Source organism: Eptesicus fuscus, chromosome 6 (assembly GCF_027574615.1).
Source record: "Eptesicus fuscus isolate TK198812 chromosome 6, DD_ASM_mEF_20220401, whole genome shotgun sequence".
NCBI lineage: Eukaryota > Metazoa > Chordata > Mammalia > Chiroptera > Vespertilionidae > Eptesicus > Eptesicus fuscus.
In genome coordinates, this window is record NC_072478.1 from 9,945,326 (window position 1) to 9,962,094 (window position 16,769).

A 16,769-nucleotide genomic window follows, 5' to 3' on the forward strand; every position below is an offset into this window, starting at 1 on the left:
CCTATGGATAAGGACAGTGGGGGGGGAGATAAGTGCAGGGGGGGGAACCAGGTGGAGGGGAGATATGGGGGCGGGGGGGAGGAGAAACAATTGTAATAATCTGAACAATAAAGATTTATTAAATTAAAAAAAAAAAGGCAAATTACTGCCCTAACTGGTTTGGCTCAGTGGATAGAGCATCGGCCTTTGGACTGAAAGGTCCCAGGTTCGATTCCGGTCAAGGGCATGTACCTTGGTTGCAGGCACATCCCCAGTAGGAGGTGTGCAGGAGGCAGCTGATTGATGTTTCTCTCTCATTGATGTTTCTAACTCTCCCTCTCCCTTCCTCTCTGTAAAAAAAATCAATAAAATATATTTTTTAAAAAAGGCAAATTACTAACAAAAGAAAACCTTTTAGTAAGGTCTGAACTAAACTTGAAATGCAAACACAAATTTAATCTAACAATTCGAGATAGCTAACATATAATGCTATGATGGAAGCTACTCCTTTAACAGCTAGGACAAAGCTCCCTTGGAGATTTTTATTCATTTATTGAAATGTTAACTGATGTGAGAATAGCACAATGGATACTGAGTAAAAAAATTAAGATACTACCCTACCTGTTGCCCCCTTCTCTAAAAAAAGACTAAAAGCTACCTGTCTGTCCTTCCAAGTGCAGACTGCAGACCATCAGAGAAGCAGCAGCAACATGGACATCATGCAAATGGTTAAAAATGCAAAAATCACAGGCTCTACCCCAAACCTACATGCCTGCAAGAAGAATCATAATCTGCATTTTAACAAGATTCCTAGGAAATTCAAAAGCTCCAGAAGTACTGGTATCCGCCTAATACAATTCTTCTGACAAAACAAAATGCAGTCTGGCCAGTATGGCTCAGTGGTTGAGCATAGACCCATGACCCAGGAGGTCACAGTTCGATTCCCAGTCAAGGCACATTCTCTGGTTGTGGACTTGATCCCCAGTAGGGAACATGCAGGAGGCAGCTGATCAATGATTCTCTCTCATCATTGATGTTTCATTATCTCTCTCTCTCCCTTCCTCTCTCTGAAATCAATAAAAACAACCTATATAATAGAGGTAATATGCAAATTGACCACCATGCCCTCACAAAGATGGCTGCCTACGACCAGGCCGGCAGGGGGGTTAGTGAGGGCCGACCAAACGACTGAACAAGTAGGCTGCGTGGGGTGACCAGGCCGGTGGGGGGGCTGTGAGGGGCAACCAGCCTGGCAGGGGGGGGCAGTTGTGGGCAACCAGGCCAGCAGGGGGGGCAGTTGTGGGCAACCAGGCCAGCAGGGGTTGGGGGGAGTGCAGTTGGGGGTGACCAGACCAGCAGGGGGTGAGGGGGGCAATTGGGGGCGACCAGGCCAGCGGAGTGGGGCAGTTAGGGGTAACCAGGCTGGCAGGGGGGCAGTTAGGGGTGACCAGGCAGGTGAGCGATTAGGAGCCAGTGGTCCAGGATTGTGAGAGGGATGTCCAACGAATTCGTGCACCGGCCTCTAATATTAAAAAACAACAAAAACAATATTGCACGCTTCTGAATAAGGAATCAAGAGGAAAAAGGGTCCTCATTACTACAGTAAAATTTGCTTTCTCTTTGGACTCTTGTAGAATTTTTTATGGCAGTGGTCGGCAAACCGCAGCTTGCGAGCCACATGAGGCTCTTTGGCCCCTTGAGTGTTCTAACGCCACTTCTTCAAAATAGACTCGTCCAGGCCGAAAACCGACTTCTGCGCATGGGCCACGAAGTTTCAATCGCACTGTACGTGCACGCTCGCACGTGGTATTTTGTGGAAGAGCCACACTCAAGGGGCCAAAGAGCCGCATGTGGCTCGCGAGCCGCCGTTTGCCGACCACTATTTTATGGGCTCTACATATATTCTTCATCCTACTCAAGATCTGGTAAAGAATTCAGATAACCAGGTAAGCTGTGGAGGAAAGTATAATAAGAAAATACTTATAATGTACTTACAATGTTGCCTTAGGCAACAAAGGGGAGGGAGGGCAGGGCTTTTTAGAGCCTTAGCAATTATGGGTCAATATCTTTATGGGATTTTCCTGAGATCAGACCTTCAAATGCTCCCAAACTCCACTCCTACCTTCTAAGGGAAAATGAAACTAATAGCAAAGGATGCTTTGAGCACTAATGCATGTTCAAAGTCCCCTTTCATTTCCCAATTATATTATTCTGGACTAGAGGCCCGATGCCCGAAGATTCGTGCAAGAATGGGCCTTCCTTCCCCTGGCTGCCGGCACTGCCTTCGCTCTGGCTGGAGCCACCTTTCCGCCTTCCCACGTTGCCCAGAGGCCCGGAGTGGCTGGGGTGGTGCAGAACGCCCCGCCCCTGGCCACTCGGCACCTGCGTATGCAAATTAACCCTCCATCTTTGTTAGGTTAATTTGCATATTCACTGATTGGCTGGTGGGCGTCACGAAGGTATGGTCAATTAGCATGTTACTCTTTTATTAGTGTAGATGGTAGATGTAGAACAAGCATGTCAAACTCGCGACCCACAATGAGTATTTCTGCAGCCCAGCCTATATAACAGTATGTAAGAAACGTTTTATTAAAAAATTTTAACTTAATTTTTACAATATCATATTATACATATTAATAACGAACTACAACGTTCGCGAATGACTGATTACTATAATCATGTTGCATTCATTTCCTTTATGCGCCTTATGCACAGATGCACCATTTCTTTCCACTAATACCAGCAGCAAATATTTTAGCAGTCGCAACAGGAAATATTTTGCTTTCGGAGAACAAGAAAAATAGGTTAATTTGCGTTAAGGTTATTAATTTGTGCAGTTATTCAGTGTCTGGTACGTTAATGGAATCATATAACATGTAGTATTTTGTGACTGCCTTCTTCACTTTGCATAATGTTTTCAAAGTTCATCTGTGTTGTAGTGTGTATCAGTCATTGCTTCCTTCTTTTCTATGACTGAATATTATGCCATTATATGAATACACAATCTTTTTTGTTGTTGTTCTTGTTGTTAATCCTCACACCCGGATATATTTTCCATTGATTTTTGGAGAGTGGAAAGGGGGAGTAGAGAAAGAGAAACATCAATGTGAAAGACACACACATAGACTGGTTGCCTCCCACACGAACCTCAACTAGGGCCAGGGATCGAACCTGCAACCCAGGAGCATGCCCTTAACAACTGAGCCACACCAGCAGGGCTTCTTGATAATTCTTTATTGTGATGTAATATTAGAGGATGAATCTTCTCTAAGATATTGAACTTAATGGCTTTAGTGTATTCCCTTGGTAATTTTTTTTTTTTAAATTACAAACTACTGTCACTTTAACCATAGGCAAAAATATTAGAGGAATATATTGGATTTTGAACCAATTGCCCCTTTTTAATTTCATTTATAAGGGATCTAAATTCTTCTTCAGTAGTCTGTATTAAGAGAGAAACCAAAGTAGGTAATAGGAATTGGTAGGCAATTTTTAAACATTTTCTAAAGATCTGGAATTTGCCATTGTAGAGGTTCAGGTCTGCTTCATTTGAAAGGAGAAATAGAAACTTTTTAGTGTTACCCTTTTCCCTAGCTTCCCACAGGTAATAGTTTTTATGAGCCTGGAGTAGATATGTTTCTAAGATTGCGTAAGAGGAATTTTTAATATTTTCTATTGGCTGATAGACAGGGAAGGTTCTGTTGCAACACACACAGGCTGTTGTAGGCAATAAATAGTTATTGTCAAATTCTTTATTTAGGGATGGGATGCAACATGCAAAATGGTTATTATAGAAACTGGTAGTAGAGATGGGATTGCCCCTAGGTTTTATTTTCCTTTGACATTAAAAAAAGATTAAAAAACAAAACAACTAAGAGGATTCCTAAGAAACAATACCTTCTTAATGGACTGAAAATGATTTCTTATTAACTTTTTATAGGGAGAGGGAGAGAGAGAGAGAGAAACAAGGATGCAGGAGTGGAAAAATCAATAGGCTTCCTCCTGCATGCCCAGCAGGGATGGAGCCAAAATCCGGTCCTAGCAGCAGAACTAATTCTTCCAGGGAAATACTTTTTAGCTCCCTAATATTTTAATGCATTTTTATTGTAAAATACACTTGACATAAAGTTTACCATCTTAGCCATTTTAAGTTATAGTTCAGTAGTGTTAGCTATATTCATACTGTTGTAAAACAGATCTTTAGAACTTTCTCATCTTGTAAAACTGGAACTGGACCCATTAAAAGCCTCTCCATTCTGTCCTCCCCTGAGTCCTTGGTTTCTACCACTGTTTTTTGTTTCTATGAATTTGACTAATTTAGATACCTCATGCAAGTGGAATCTTACAGCATTTGTTTTTTTGTGATTGGATTTCATGTTCTCAAGATTTATCCATGTTGTAGCATGTGACAGGACTTCCTTGACTCCTCCAAATTTCAGTAGGCATAAAACCATAGGCAAAATATTACATTAAAGCTGAGGTTCTTAAACAGGGTCATTGGTTGGTCCACGATTCCCCTTAAACTGGACAAAGATCATGCAGAGACTCCAGTTGACATCTGACTGAACATTCAAGTAAGTCAACCAACAGAAACTACAATTAAGGGAGTACTTGTATATCATGGTGTACAGAAGCATTCAGTAATGATTTGCTAAGGATTCCACATATGCCACTGGCAAGGATCTAGATGGCATTTTAATCAACTACTGCTAATACTAAGTAAAAGTAGTTCATATTAATAAAAGATCAGCTTGCTTTCTTTTTTAAAAAAAAAATATATTTTATTGATTTTTTTACAGAGAGGAAGGGAGAGAGTTAGAAACATCAATGAGAGAGAAACATCGATCAGCTACCTCCTGCACACTCCCTACTGGGATGTGCCCGCAACCAAGGTACATGCCCTTGACCAGAATCGAACCTGGGACCCTTGAGTCTGCAGGCCGACGCTCTAGCCACTGAGCCAAACCGGTTAGGGCAAGATTAGCTTTCTTTTAAAATAAACCCATGGAAAGAAAATTGGTACATCAAGTTTAAAAGTCCTAAATACTTTGACAAATTTTTTAAGGACAGAAATAGCCACAAAAATACTGAAAATACCAAGCAACAAATAGTTGATACTGCATTCTAAGAATGGGAAATTCAGCAACTATTTTAAAATAGAATTATGTTGTACATTAAAGTAGAATTTAAAGAAAAATACTGTTTCTTCTCCTTTTCTCCTTTTAGTAGTTAAAAGAGTTGGGAAATAGAAAGTTATTATGCATATTTTATGCCTTTCTTTCAGGAATAAAACAACACATCAAACTTCAACATGTTGGGCTCAAAACACAATGCCAAGGGCACCAATTATTTTCTAATGACCAGGCGGCCAACCCAGAATTGCACCAGACTAGGCTCTGAGGAGTTCAGCAATCCTACATTAACTACTAATGATAGCTGGACCTGAGCAGAGTGGAAACTGCCCTGGAAAACTTTTAGAGCTAAAGTATTTTGGCAAATATGTACTGGTATTTAATCTAAGGACAGTTAAATTTAAAAACACATATTTTAAAGTCCTGAAAGTAACCTTTCTTCACCAAGATCACCAGATGAAAGAGTTTAAGGCTGTTCTGATTTGGTATCTAAAGAACAGCAAGCTGAAACAATCTCAAGTCAGAGGAAAGCTTTCCTGTACAAAAGTAGCACACTATTCTGATCACTTATCATGAGGTTCATGAAATCTTTTAAACTTTAAAATATTTATTCATCTAAAAAATAGTAATGCTAAGCCTTATACAGTAACAAATTTATGAAAAATAACTTATTTCCTCCCAAAATAAATTAGTAAGAAAAATGGCATTTTACATTGCTGCAAGTCTCTCTAATGCCTGATTTAACAGAAGATGCCCAGATTATCTTAATTGCTTCTGCATTCAATATACTACTCTTGTTATGTTGGTTAAATATATGAAGAAAATCCAGCCTCACGTAGGTATATAGTTGGAAAGGGAGAAGTATTTTAATAGGCTTTGCAGGCAGTTATGAATATCACTCTTTGATATTACACCAAAACTCAACATGTGATAGTTTCTTAAACGTTTGTGGTATCTGAAACCCTATTAGCTGCTCGTTACATTAAAACCCAATGTTCCAACTTGCACTTTTACTTATGCATGATGTTTTTTATGTTTTTTAAAATATATATTTTTATTGACTCCAGAGAGGAAGGGAGGAGAGATAGAAACACCAATGATGAGAATTGTTGATCAGTTGCCTCCTGCACACCCCACACGGGAGATGGAGCCCACATGTGCCCTGACTGGGAATCGAACCATGACCTCCTGGTTTATAGGTCGACGCTCAACCACTGAGCCACACCGGTCGGGCTTAGGCATAATGTTTAAACATCACAGGTAAAATACTGATTCAGTTACACAGATCTCCCAAAGGCTGGCACATTTCATTACACAATATCAAAAATCACAGTCATTCACATCATTACTGATCTCATCCGGAAAATCTTTAGGTACTGGTAAGTTATCAAGCTCAGGATGGCAGATACCAATTTCTAAAATTCTAATTTTTGCTTGAAAACTCAAAATTTATCAAGGGCAACAAATACTGTCCATTGAGGCAAAAGATTCATTGTTCATTTGAGAAAAATATCTGCCAAAACATCTAAGTCTCAATAACCACAATTTATCAGTAGTAAAAATACTAGTAAAAATAATGCTCAGTGAAAAGAGCAGATAATTCAGCTTGAAACTCAAATAGTAATTACTTACACCAATGCTTTTCCTCCAGAAAACCACTGTACTCTGGCCGGTGGAAGAAGTGCTTTAGGTACACTTCTCATTTTGTCACACAAAAACAGACATGTACTCCAGAGTCAAGATTTAATAAAATTAATAATTTTTACTGTTTCATCAAGAATATTCTTAAGTAAAATTGGCATTTTTAAACTGCTGGTACATGGTGATGGAAGATGACCATGACTGCTTACTGGTATTGTTTGGTGCCAAAACCTTGACTCATGTAAAGGCGCCAGCAGATTTACCCACGTTGCTTTTGTACCATTGGTGCACATTCATTTTTGTTATTGTGAAAATACTTTCGACTTGATAAGCTTTTTGAAAGAATTGAAGGGTCGCCAAGACCACACTTTGAAATGCAATAAATGATAGCTGTTTTAACAATGGTTACAGACCCTCTCTGACCAGAAAAGTGCACATACGAACAAGCACACGCAATACAATTTTACATACAACTTCAGAAGGTTCACAAAGCCATTATTGCCCATTTATAGCACGTTCTAGCTAAAGAATTCCATCAGCAGAAAACTCAGGCCTGCAAATTTACCTCAAAACAATAATAATCTACTAGGCACTATAAACAAACTTTATTATAAGCAAGTCACATTCTAACAACCTCAAACAACTTCACCTGAACTAAAAGAAGTAGCTCAAGTTTTGAAAAAATAGAATTACATTAGGGAAAGTAAAAGGTTTCAGGTTAAGAATCCCAGGTCCACCACCTGCTCAAGAACACAGTTACTAAATTAACCTTCCTAGACCAGTTTCTCATCTGTAATATGGAAACACAACAGTGTTGCCCTGGTCGGGTGGCTTAGTTGATTGGATCGTTGTCCTAGTAAACCAAAGGTTACAGGTTTGATTCCCAGTCAGGGCTCATACAGGAGGCAACTGATGGAAGTTTCTCTCTCACATCAATGTTTCTCTCTCCCTTTCTCTTTTTTCTAAACATATCCTTGGGTGAGCATTTAAAAAAAAGGGGGAGGGGAAAGAAAAAAGAAAAACAAGTGTCTACTTAATTTCATGCAGTTTTTGTGAAGATTAATGAACAGGTAGGGTGTTCTCCAAAAAAACTATACACACTTTAAATCTTACTAATTCCAATGGGTTAAATCTCAAAAGAAAGAAACATCAGCCCAGTCACTGTGGCTCAGTGGTTGAGCGTTGACCTATGAATCTGGAGGTCATGAGTCGATTTCTGGTCAGGGCACATGCAGGTTGCAGGCTCGATCCCCCCAGTGTGGGATGTACAGGAAGCAGCCGATTAATGACTCATCACTGATGTTCCTAACTCTCTCCCTTCTCCCTTCCTCTCTGAAATCAATACAATTTTAAAAAAAAAGAAACATCAATTGGGCTACCAGCTCTTAGTAGTATATATATACATTTGGGGGGGAGGGTAGACACCCTGTATATAAGACACCTGAAACAATACCTAGTTAAGCACTGAATAAATGCTGGCTGCTGTAATTAAGATGGCCATGCCATTTCTTCCTGATACTGACTATATTATATAGTGATAATAATTAAATTCAATTATCTATAAGAAATATGTTTTACCTATTACCAGGCCTTTCCTTCTCTTTCCTTCTACTAAGAAAGAAACTTAGTGACCCATGATTAATCAATTATAATGTCCATTACCACCTAAGATAAGGGAGGTTATTGAGTAAATTAACTAAAACATCTATCTCCAGGCTTCAATTTTCCGACTTATTAGCATAAGAAACTTAAAATATAGTTTACCTTTCTTCCTGCAACTCAACTAAACTAGGCAATATATGTGTGCAAATACATAATATGAGAATCTTTTTACTAATAAAATTAATTCTTTGCTTCAAAAACTTTTCATTATTCTGCTTACTCCATAAGTTCTAAGAAGCTTAAATTTTAGTTCACTAGAAGGGAGTATTAAGAAATAACTAAGTTTAATTTTTGGTTTTTGTTTAATAACCTGAGACAAAATGTCAGCTAAGCCCTGACCGGTTTGGCTCAGTGGATAGAGCGTCGGCCTGCGGACTGAAGGGTCCCGGGTTCGATTCCAGTCAAGGGCATGTACCTTGGTTTCGGACACATCCCCAGTCATCATTGGAGGGCAGTTAGGGGCAATCGGGTCGGCAGGAGAGGGCAGTTAGGGGTGACTGGGCCAGCAGGGAATGGCAGTTGGGGGCAACCAGGCCTGCAGAGGAGGACAGTTAGGGGCGACCAGGCCAGCAGGAAAGGGCAGTTAGGGGTGATCAGGCCGGCAAGGGAGGGCAGTTAGGGGCAACTGGGCTGGCAGGGGAGCAGTTAGGTTCGATCAGGCTGGCAGGGAGTGATCAGGCTGGCAGGCAGAAGCGGTTAGGAGCAATCAGGCAGGCGAGCAGTTGGGAGTCAGCAGTCCTGGATTGTGAGAGGGGTCTCAGATTGGAGAGGGTGCAGGCTGGGTGGAGGGACACACCCCTCCCTCATGCACAAATTTCGTGCACCCTGTATATAAGTATTTTTATCAATAAAGGAATAAGAAAATTAATATCTTAAAAAGAAGACACAGATACTGCCTAGTACCAGATAAATATGGTCATTCGTGTTATTTATGGGCAATTTTACATTACTCTAAGTGATTGTACTGCATTAAGTACTAGACTTCTATCAGTAATGGTAGTTAAAAGAGACGAGGAGTACCTCATGGGATATAAGGTAAAAATGTTAAATAAGACCATTGCTATGGGTCATTAGGTTTTAGAATATAGCTAATCCTATAAATAAAAGCCTAATATGCTAAGTGTCTGACCGTCCATTCGACTGGTCAACCAGTCACTATGACGTGCACTGACCACCAGGGGGCAGATGCTCCGACCGGTAGGGACTAGGCGAGACGGGCCAGACATGCCCTGGTCGAATCCGTGCACCGGGCCTCTAGTGTGCCAATATTTGAAATCTGCAAACAACAGGGTTCTACCACTTTTTTTCCTACTAATTGACACTAGTGCCTAAATCTAAGATGCATTCTACTCTAAAAAATATGTAGCATTACATATAGAATGGATTTAAAACTATTAAATATTATGTGAAACCCCAAAGATTAGTTGTTTTTCATAATTTTATTTATGTACTAATTTGGGGAGTATTTCCACTCTACCATTGAAAATTATTTTCCTGAGAACCATCCATAAATGTCTAAATCCTACCAAAAATAAACAGGAAGCCAAGTGTTGAAAAGCTGCACTGCATTTGGATCAAAGGCTCATAAAAACAGGCTTCATGTAATAAAATCACATTCTAAAATAATTTTCTATGAAAGGAAGTCTAAGAGTATCAAATATGAAGCTAAGGAAAATTATACTTACATTAAAATAATGAAAACCATAAAAAGTATTTAATATTTAACAATATTAATATTAAATTAATGAAAATTCTAAGCCTTGAGTAACTAAGTCCAGTAGACTTATTTTTAAATTAAGGTTCCCAGAGAGTCCAGCATCTCAATCAATTTAACTGTTTCTTTCTAGGACACCTTTGAGAATTAACAAGATTTGAAGGAACAATAGAAATCACCTCATCCAGTCTAGTAATATTAAAATTAAATAAACTGGAATCCAAAGGAGAGCTTATCTAAAGTGATATATACTAATTTGTCATTAGGATAAAAACCCAAGTTCTCCTGACTTCTATGATACTGTATGTCATCAATCCAGTTATAAAGCCTACCAAATAAATGAATCCATAATGGCCAGAAAGATCTCATCAGCCTACATTTCACCTGCCTTCCCCCTTCATAATCTCATAATAATAATAACATTTATATCCCTTCATTCAACAAATACTGAACACCTACTGTGTGCCAGGCATTGTTCTAAGCACAGCAGTTTTTATATAGGCCAGTGTAGAGTACAAAGAGACATTAGTCCTGCACTAAGCTTTCAGTAAGTATCACAGTAGAGGTTTGAGGTACTAAATACACTGTATATACAAAATGTTATGAAGGAAGTTTGTGGGAGGAGTGACAGGCATTCCAAGGGAGGGAACAGCAAAACACAAAGACCCAAAAGTAAGTGTATAGGAGTGTTTGAAGAACAGTATCCATTTAGTTGTACTGTAAACCATATTAGCTAATCAACTTAGAGAAGTCGAGGCCATAGTGATGAAGGGTCTCATATTCTAGACTGAAATATCTGTAAGTAATTTATAATCCTGTGGATATAGTGACCACTGAAGATTTCTAAAGAAAATAACACTGGGACTGCATTTAAGGTTAACTTAGAAGAAAACAGTACAAGAAGCAGGGAATAATTTGGGAAGTTAATCCAATCCTGATGAGAGATATTGAGAACCTGTACTAAGGTGAAAGTGAGTATGGAAAGATTATAACATTACAGAAGTAAAAATGGTATGCCATGATAGCCAACTACAAGTAGGAAGGGAAAGAGACAATTTGGAGTCTTTGATGGGAAAGAACTTGAGCTATATCATTAACAGAAAATAGGCAAACAAAGCTAAAGATTGAGCTAGATATAACCTGTTTAGAGATTAGTACAAACCAAGGGGGACAATGTATTGATCTTATTTTATTTCAGTAAAGTAAATCTTCCCTTAGTAAACACAATAGACTATGATATGCAAAGTATACTATGCAAAAATACCCAAAATTAAGAGTGTAAGTTGAACACTGAAAATTAGTACATTTGTATAGACATAGATAATAGAACAAGTCATATTTTTATTAAAATATACATATTAAGCCTCAGCATGTTAATGCTAGGTATATACTGTATGCTAAAGTAATGTTTAACAATCTCAGAAAAATATGCAATAAATCAGTAGCAAAATGAAGTTACTAAGTATCAGCAGAAGAGAACAACTGATCTATCATACATACCACAATCACTTAGTTCAGTTAGGTAAGTCTGCAATTATCAATTTCTCCTGATTAAATAAAACCCATGTGCCTAATGTGGGAGCTCATCTGCACCAATGCCTCATCAAACGAGACACAAAGGTTTAACTGAACTGGTTGGTTAAATTAAAAAGGAGCAACCTACCAACTTAGCTTCTGGAATGTGAAACTTTTTATTCAAAGTTCCAAAGGCAGGGCTGAAGGGGACCAAAGTTTTGCCACTACAAAATATGCCTTTTAGGGTATTGATTTTGGGTTGGTTGTTAGGAAACAAAAGATTCAGAAAGAACCTTTGACCCTCCCTCTACCTGCCTAAAGGAATTCAGATAGAAAACCCTGCTTAAAGGAAGGGTCACCTTAGCATCATACTATAAAGTAAATGTGGCATACAGAGAGATATCTAGTAAAGCCTGCTTATTGCACTTCCCTCTGGGTGACGCTGTTTTTGAGTGGCTCAGAAAGAATTTTACATGTTCACTCTCCCATCTACCTGTAAACTACCTATTTTCCCTTTGAAATCCCAGCCCGCCCCACCACTCCATTCTCCTTTGTCCAAAAGAGCATATAAACCTCAACTGCATTTTCTTACGGCACCCCCGTCATGTACTCCGGGAATTTTGGACATTTTCCATTTTAAAAAATAAATGAGTAAACAAGAAACAACCATGTAGTCTCTCTGCCTACCATTTAACAAGTAAAAAGTATGAGCTCCTTCAGGGCAGGGTTTATGCTCTAGACACCTTGTGGCCCCAGTGCTCAGATTTCAGGAGGCCCCCCAACAGATCTCTGATAAAAGGAATAAATGGAAATAAATCAACCAAGGAATGTTTTTCAAGTATACAGCACTTTCATAACTTGGTGAGTATTACACAACAGCACAGAGCTATGATCCAGTATTTGAGTGCCTACTATTCAACAGGTAATGAAGTTACAAAATGAGTAACACATGACTCCTCCCTGGAACTTAGAATTTATTTCTCTAAACAAGTCTAACACCAAAAGGTTTCACCAGAAATCCTTGATTTGCCTTATTTGTGTGACCATAAATGAGTCTTTTAACTTCTTTAAGGTTCTGGTTTCTCATGTGAAAAACAGATGAGGATTCAAAAGAAGAAATGTGAGAGTGCCCTGTAAAGTATCACAAGTATAATGTATGCCAGTTGGCTCCCCACACGACTCACCAAACTCTGATCAGACACTGCATTAAAAATGACACTGATATAGCCAAGTATTCTACTGGCTTAACACAAAGCCATTATCCTACCATAACATGAAAAAATCCTCAAAACAGTATTCTAAGTCAAAAACAGGGTCTTAATATGAGGACAATATAATCTTGAGAAAGTTGATTTATAAACTTTCACTAGACATTTTTAAAAATTAAAGTACATTTTAAAATTTATTATTAGAGAAAGAGAAAAGGAAGGGAGGGAGTGAGTGAGAAAGGGAAACATCAACTTGCCTCCTCAATGGTTGCTTCTTGTCTGTGCCCTGACGAGGGATAAAACTGCATCTTTGGCGTGTCGGAACAATGCTCTAACCAACTGAGCTCCCCAGCCAGGGCTTAAAAGTATATGTTTTAATTTATCTGAGTTTTGTTGGAAAATTCCTACTGTCATTCAAGACAGAATACTATTAAAATTTGAACTTTAAAAATTATATTGCTGAATAAAACAATGCAACTACTTTTGGGAAATAATGTCTCCTCCACATCTCAAATGAGAACACAATCCTAATGTTTCAAAACTTTAAACTTTTGAAATACACTAATAAACAAATTTGGAGGAAAAACTAATACTATTCTATTACTTCAACTGATCAAATCCAGCTTTTAACTGCACAATAAGCTCCCTAGAAGACATGTGATATATCCATAGCACTGTTATTTTTATCCACCTAAATTAATCCTTGTAAGACAATAAAATGAATAATTTGAGCCAACATTTCTTCACTGAATACGCTAACCAACACCACACCTTCAAAGTAGGAAAATTAAAAAAAACACAAAGAACTAAAAAGCTTCCCTCTAAAATACAAGATTCTGTCAAGATGCTTTCTGAGCTGAATGTTGATGGCACCTATTTCAACTTATTTACCTAAAAATGATGTACAACATGAAAAGGCATCACCATTTACTTGTATGTGGAATTTACATAGCAAGGAAACCTTTATCATATAGACCTTGGATTTCTCTTTCGATGGTTTTACATATATCATCTACTGCTCCTTTCGTTTAATTCATGGAAAATTAATAATGAGACCTAAAGAATGAAAGATTTGAGACTATTTTCCTGAAACTGTTCTTCTGTTGCTTGGACAACACAAAATGTTCCGATATAACAGACTCATCTACAAAGAAATCCTTCAGTAATCAAGATTTTGAAGATTCTGTATTCAAAATTTGCATTCGTAAATGCTTTCTTACCTTCTGCTACATCATCATCTACTGCTCCTTTCACCTGAGAAAAACACCACTGAATATCATTCCCTCCTCCAGCTCCTGGAAAAAAGAACACATACCGATCAAAACTGAGTTCTGTTCGTGTTTACTCTACTAAACATTGAGATGGTATCCATGGCTGGCATGATACTAATAGCCCAGTACGGCCCACATACATAACCACCACCCCAGAGCACTAATTGGGGAAAGGTTAGTCCTCGATAGTTGGTACTGCTTTAGGGAAAAAAAGAGATCTGGGTATGAAAAATTAAAAGGCCATGTACTGTCATTAACATTGTACATGTGTTCAAAAGTTCCCTTCCATTTTCCCTTCCCCTCCAATACTGACTGGTAGGTCTTGCTTAAATGTAAGGGAAAAAAAAGCAAATAGCCAAAGTTAGTTTTTCTTTAAGTGTACAAAAAGTCTGCAGAAGAATCAGTAAGGTCAAACTACCATAAAACATGGAAGGAGTAGAAAACTTCAAGGAACATCACTGCCTGGGTGAGGAATGAACGGCAGAGTATGAACCCCATCACCAAAGCGCATATAGAGCAAACACAACACTCACCACCCACTTCTTGCACAGAATTGCCAGCAAATCACTGGCTCCAGAGGGGAAAAGCTGGTGAAAAGATTCTCAAAGGAAGCCTGTTTTTGCCTCTCTTCACCTTACCCCTCAGATTCCAAAGGACCTTGCAAAGAATTCATTTTGCTCATTTGTCATCATCTTGAGCCAAACAATTTTAATTTTACTTAATTATCCAAAGAGCAACTTGTTTATAGCAAACCATAAGTCAATCCAACCTGTTAACTCTTTCAGAGGTTTAATTACCTACCTAAATATTAAAATAAGCCAAGAAAACTGGTTTGGTCCCTGAGTGTTTCTATTTCAGGTCTAAATACTTGAAGAGGAAATGTCCTGGGTCTATGGAGAAACTGAACCTAGATCTAGAATTAAGTCTACTAGATGAAGATATTCAGCCACACCAAAATGTACAAAAGGAATCCTCGAAGCAAAATCACCTTCCTCTTCCTCCACTTCTGTTCTTTGCTAAATATTCAAACCTGTTTTTCCCTATGCATCATCCCCTCCCCTTTCCAAGCTTTTACCTAAATCTCTTCCCTCTTGGCTATTTATATCCCTGAACTCCACAACTATTTTAACTCAATTGAAACCCTTTTGGGAAAAGGACATCTGCACAAAAGCTAACATGCAAAACGGAAAGTTGAAATCACATTTTTCATGCAACTTGCCGTATTAAAGGCCTTGCACTCTTTGGACGTAAAGGGTAAGAAACGAAAAGGAGATGGTTGGACACACACACAAAAAATCAGGTTAATAGTCTCAAAATATACGTGCCTACCGGGGGAGGGGGGCACATTGCATTTTAACTTGTAAAGCACTTTTCCTTCTCAGTGCAAAACACATTTGTATCAACACCCAAGAAGGCTTGCATCAAGGGGGAGAACAGTAATTAAATGAAGAAGGAGCCGCCAAAAAGTCCGGGGAGAGGGTGGCACGGAGGTTACACCCGGCTCCGGAGCAGGAGGGACAAATCGGCCCGCGCCCCCACCCCGCCCCACCCACGCCTCACCCCGCAGCTCGCCGGCGCACACCCCACCCCCATCCACGCCGAGGCTCAGCCCTCGTTTTAAAAGCCAATTCGACATCACCGCGACCACTGGCCGCGCCGAGCCCTCCCCACCCCACCGCACCCCACTTGGCCGGTTCCCCGAAACCCGAGGCGCCCGCAGCTCTCCGAGAGGCACAGCGGTCGCTAGGGGGTGACGGAGGGAGGAGAAAGGAAGCGGAGCCTTGTCAGTGGCCGAGGGTGATTTCTCCTTTACCTGCCATGTTGCGCTGCAAATGGTGACCCTGCCGGGTGCCTCGGGGTCTCCGCTTCCTGAACTCACCCCCCTCACCTGGGGATGGGGGGGTAGAGAGGGCGGATGGCGGCGGATGGCACCTGTGGGGGCCGGGGGCGGGGGTCGGGGGAGAAGGAAGGAGGGGCGGGCAGACGAGCCAGCAGGATGGTGGGTTTCACTCAGGGGCTTCCCCGTTCTCGCTCTTCCTCCTGCAGCAGCGGCGGCAGCTACGACAGCGACGGCGGCGGCGGCAGCAGGAGCAGGCGACTCCACTTTCAAAATGGCGCCGGCTGGCCTGGGCAGTGACGTCATCGGGGGCGGGACCGCCGGGCGGGGCCGGGGGCGGGGCGAGGCGGGGAGCGGCCGGGCGGCCTCCTGGCCCCGCCCCTTCCTCTTCGCGGGGCCGCCTGGTCCCACCGTCCTGTGCCGCGCCCGGGCCCGCGCGCTGGGGATCGGGCATCGGGGATCGGGGATCGGGGATCGGGGACCTGGCCTCTTTCGGCGCCCGGTGCGCGCTCCTCTGGGCCCACCTCCCCCAGTCCCCAGCCCTCGCGCCGTGCCGGACCCGGGGGCGGCGCAGCTCTCCCGAAAAAGTCCTCGCTCGCAGGGATTCGTGCGGGCCTGTGTCTTTTTAGCGAATACCCGTTTTGCTCCTTAAAATCGTGACCCTGCGGGTTGGTCCTGAGGCCAGTGGGGGGAAAGGGACAGTGGTGCAAACTCTGCTCAGCCAAGGTGAAAGTTCGCGGGGCTGAGGAGGACGGAGCTGAGCTGCTTCCCTGGGGGTGACCCGGAAACTGCGGCGACAGTCCTGGGCGA

The 16,769-nt window shown here is 40.8% G+C and overlaps 1 protein-coding gene across 3 annotated transcripts in view; it reads right to left on the bottom strand.

Moving 5' to 3' along the window:
- PPP2R2A (protein phosphatase 2 regulatory subunit Balpha) overlaps window positions 1-16,234 on the bottom strand; it is a 102,723-nt gene extending 86,489 nt beyond the window's left edge. The window contains exons 1-2 of one of the 3 annotated variants that reach the window (XM_008151456.3): window positions 15,936-16,234; window positions 14,072-14,146 (exon numbers count right to left, since the gene is read on the bottom strand). In XM_008151456.3, the coding sequence (XP_008149678.1) occupies window positions 14,072-14,146; window positions 15,936-15,942 (82 nt within the window). In that variant the 5' untranslated portion in view covers window positions 15,943-16,234. Of the gene's footprint in view, window positions 1-14,071; window positions 14,147-15,935 lie in introns of those variants that run through there. The other 2 variants (XM_054717205.1, XM_028160596.2) reach the window with 2 other exon arrangements.
- Between the last annotated feature and the right edge of the window lie 535 nt (window positions 16,235-16,769).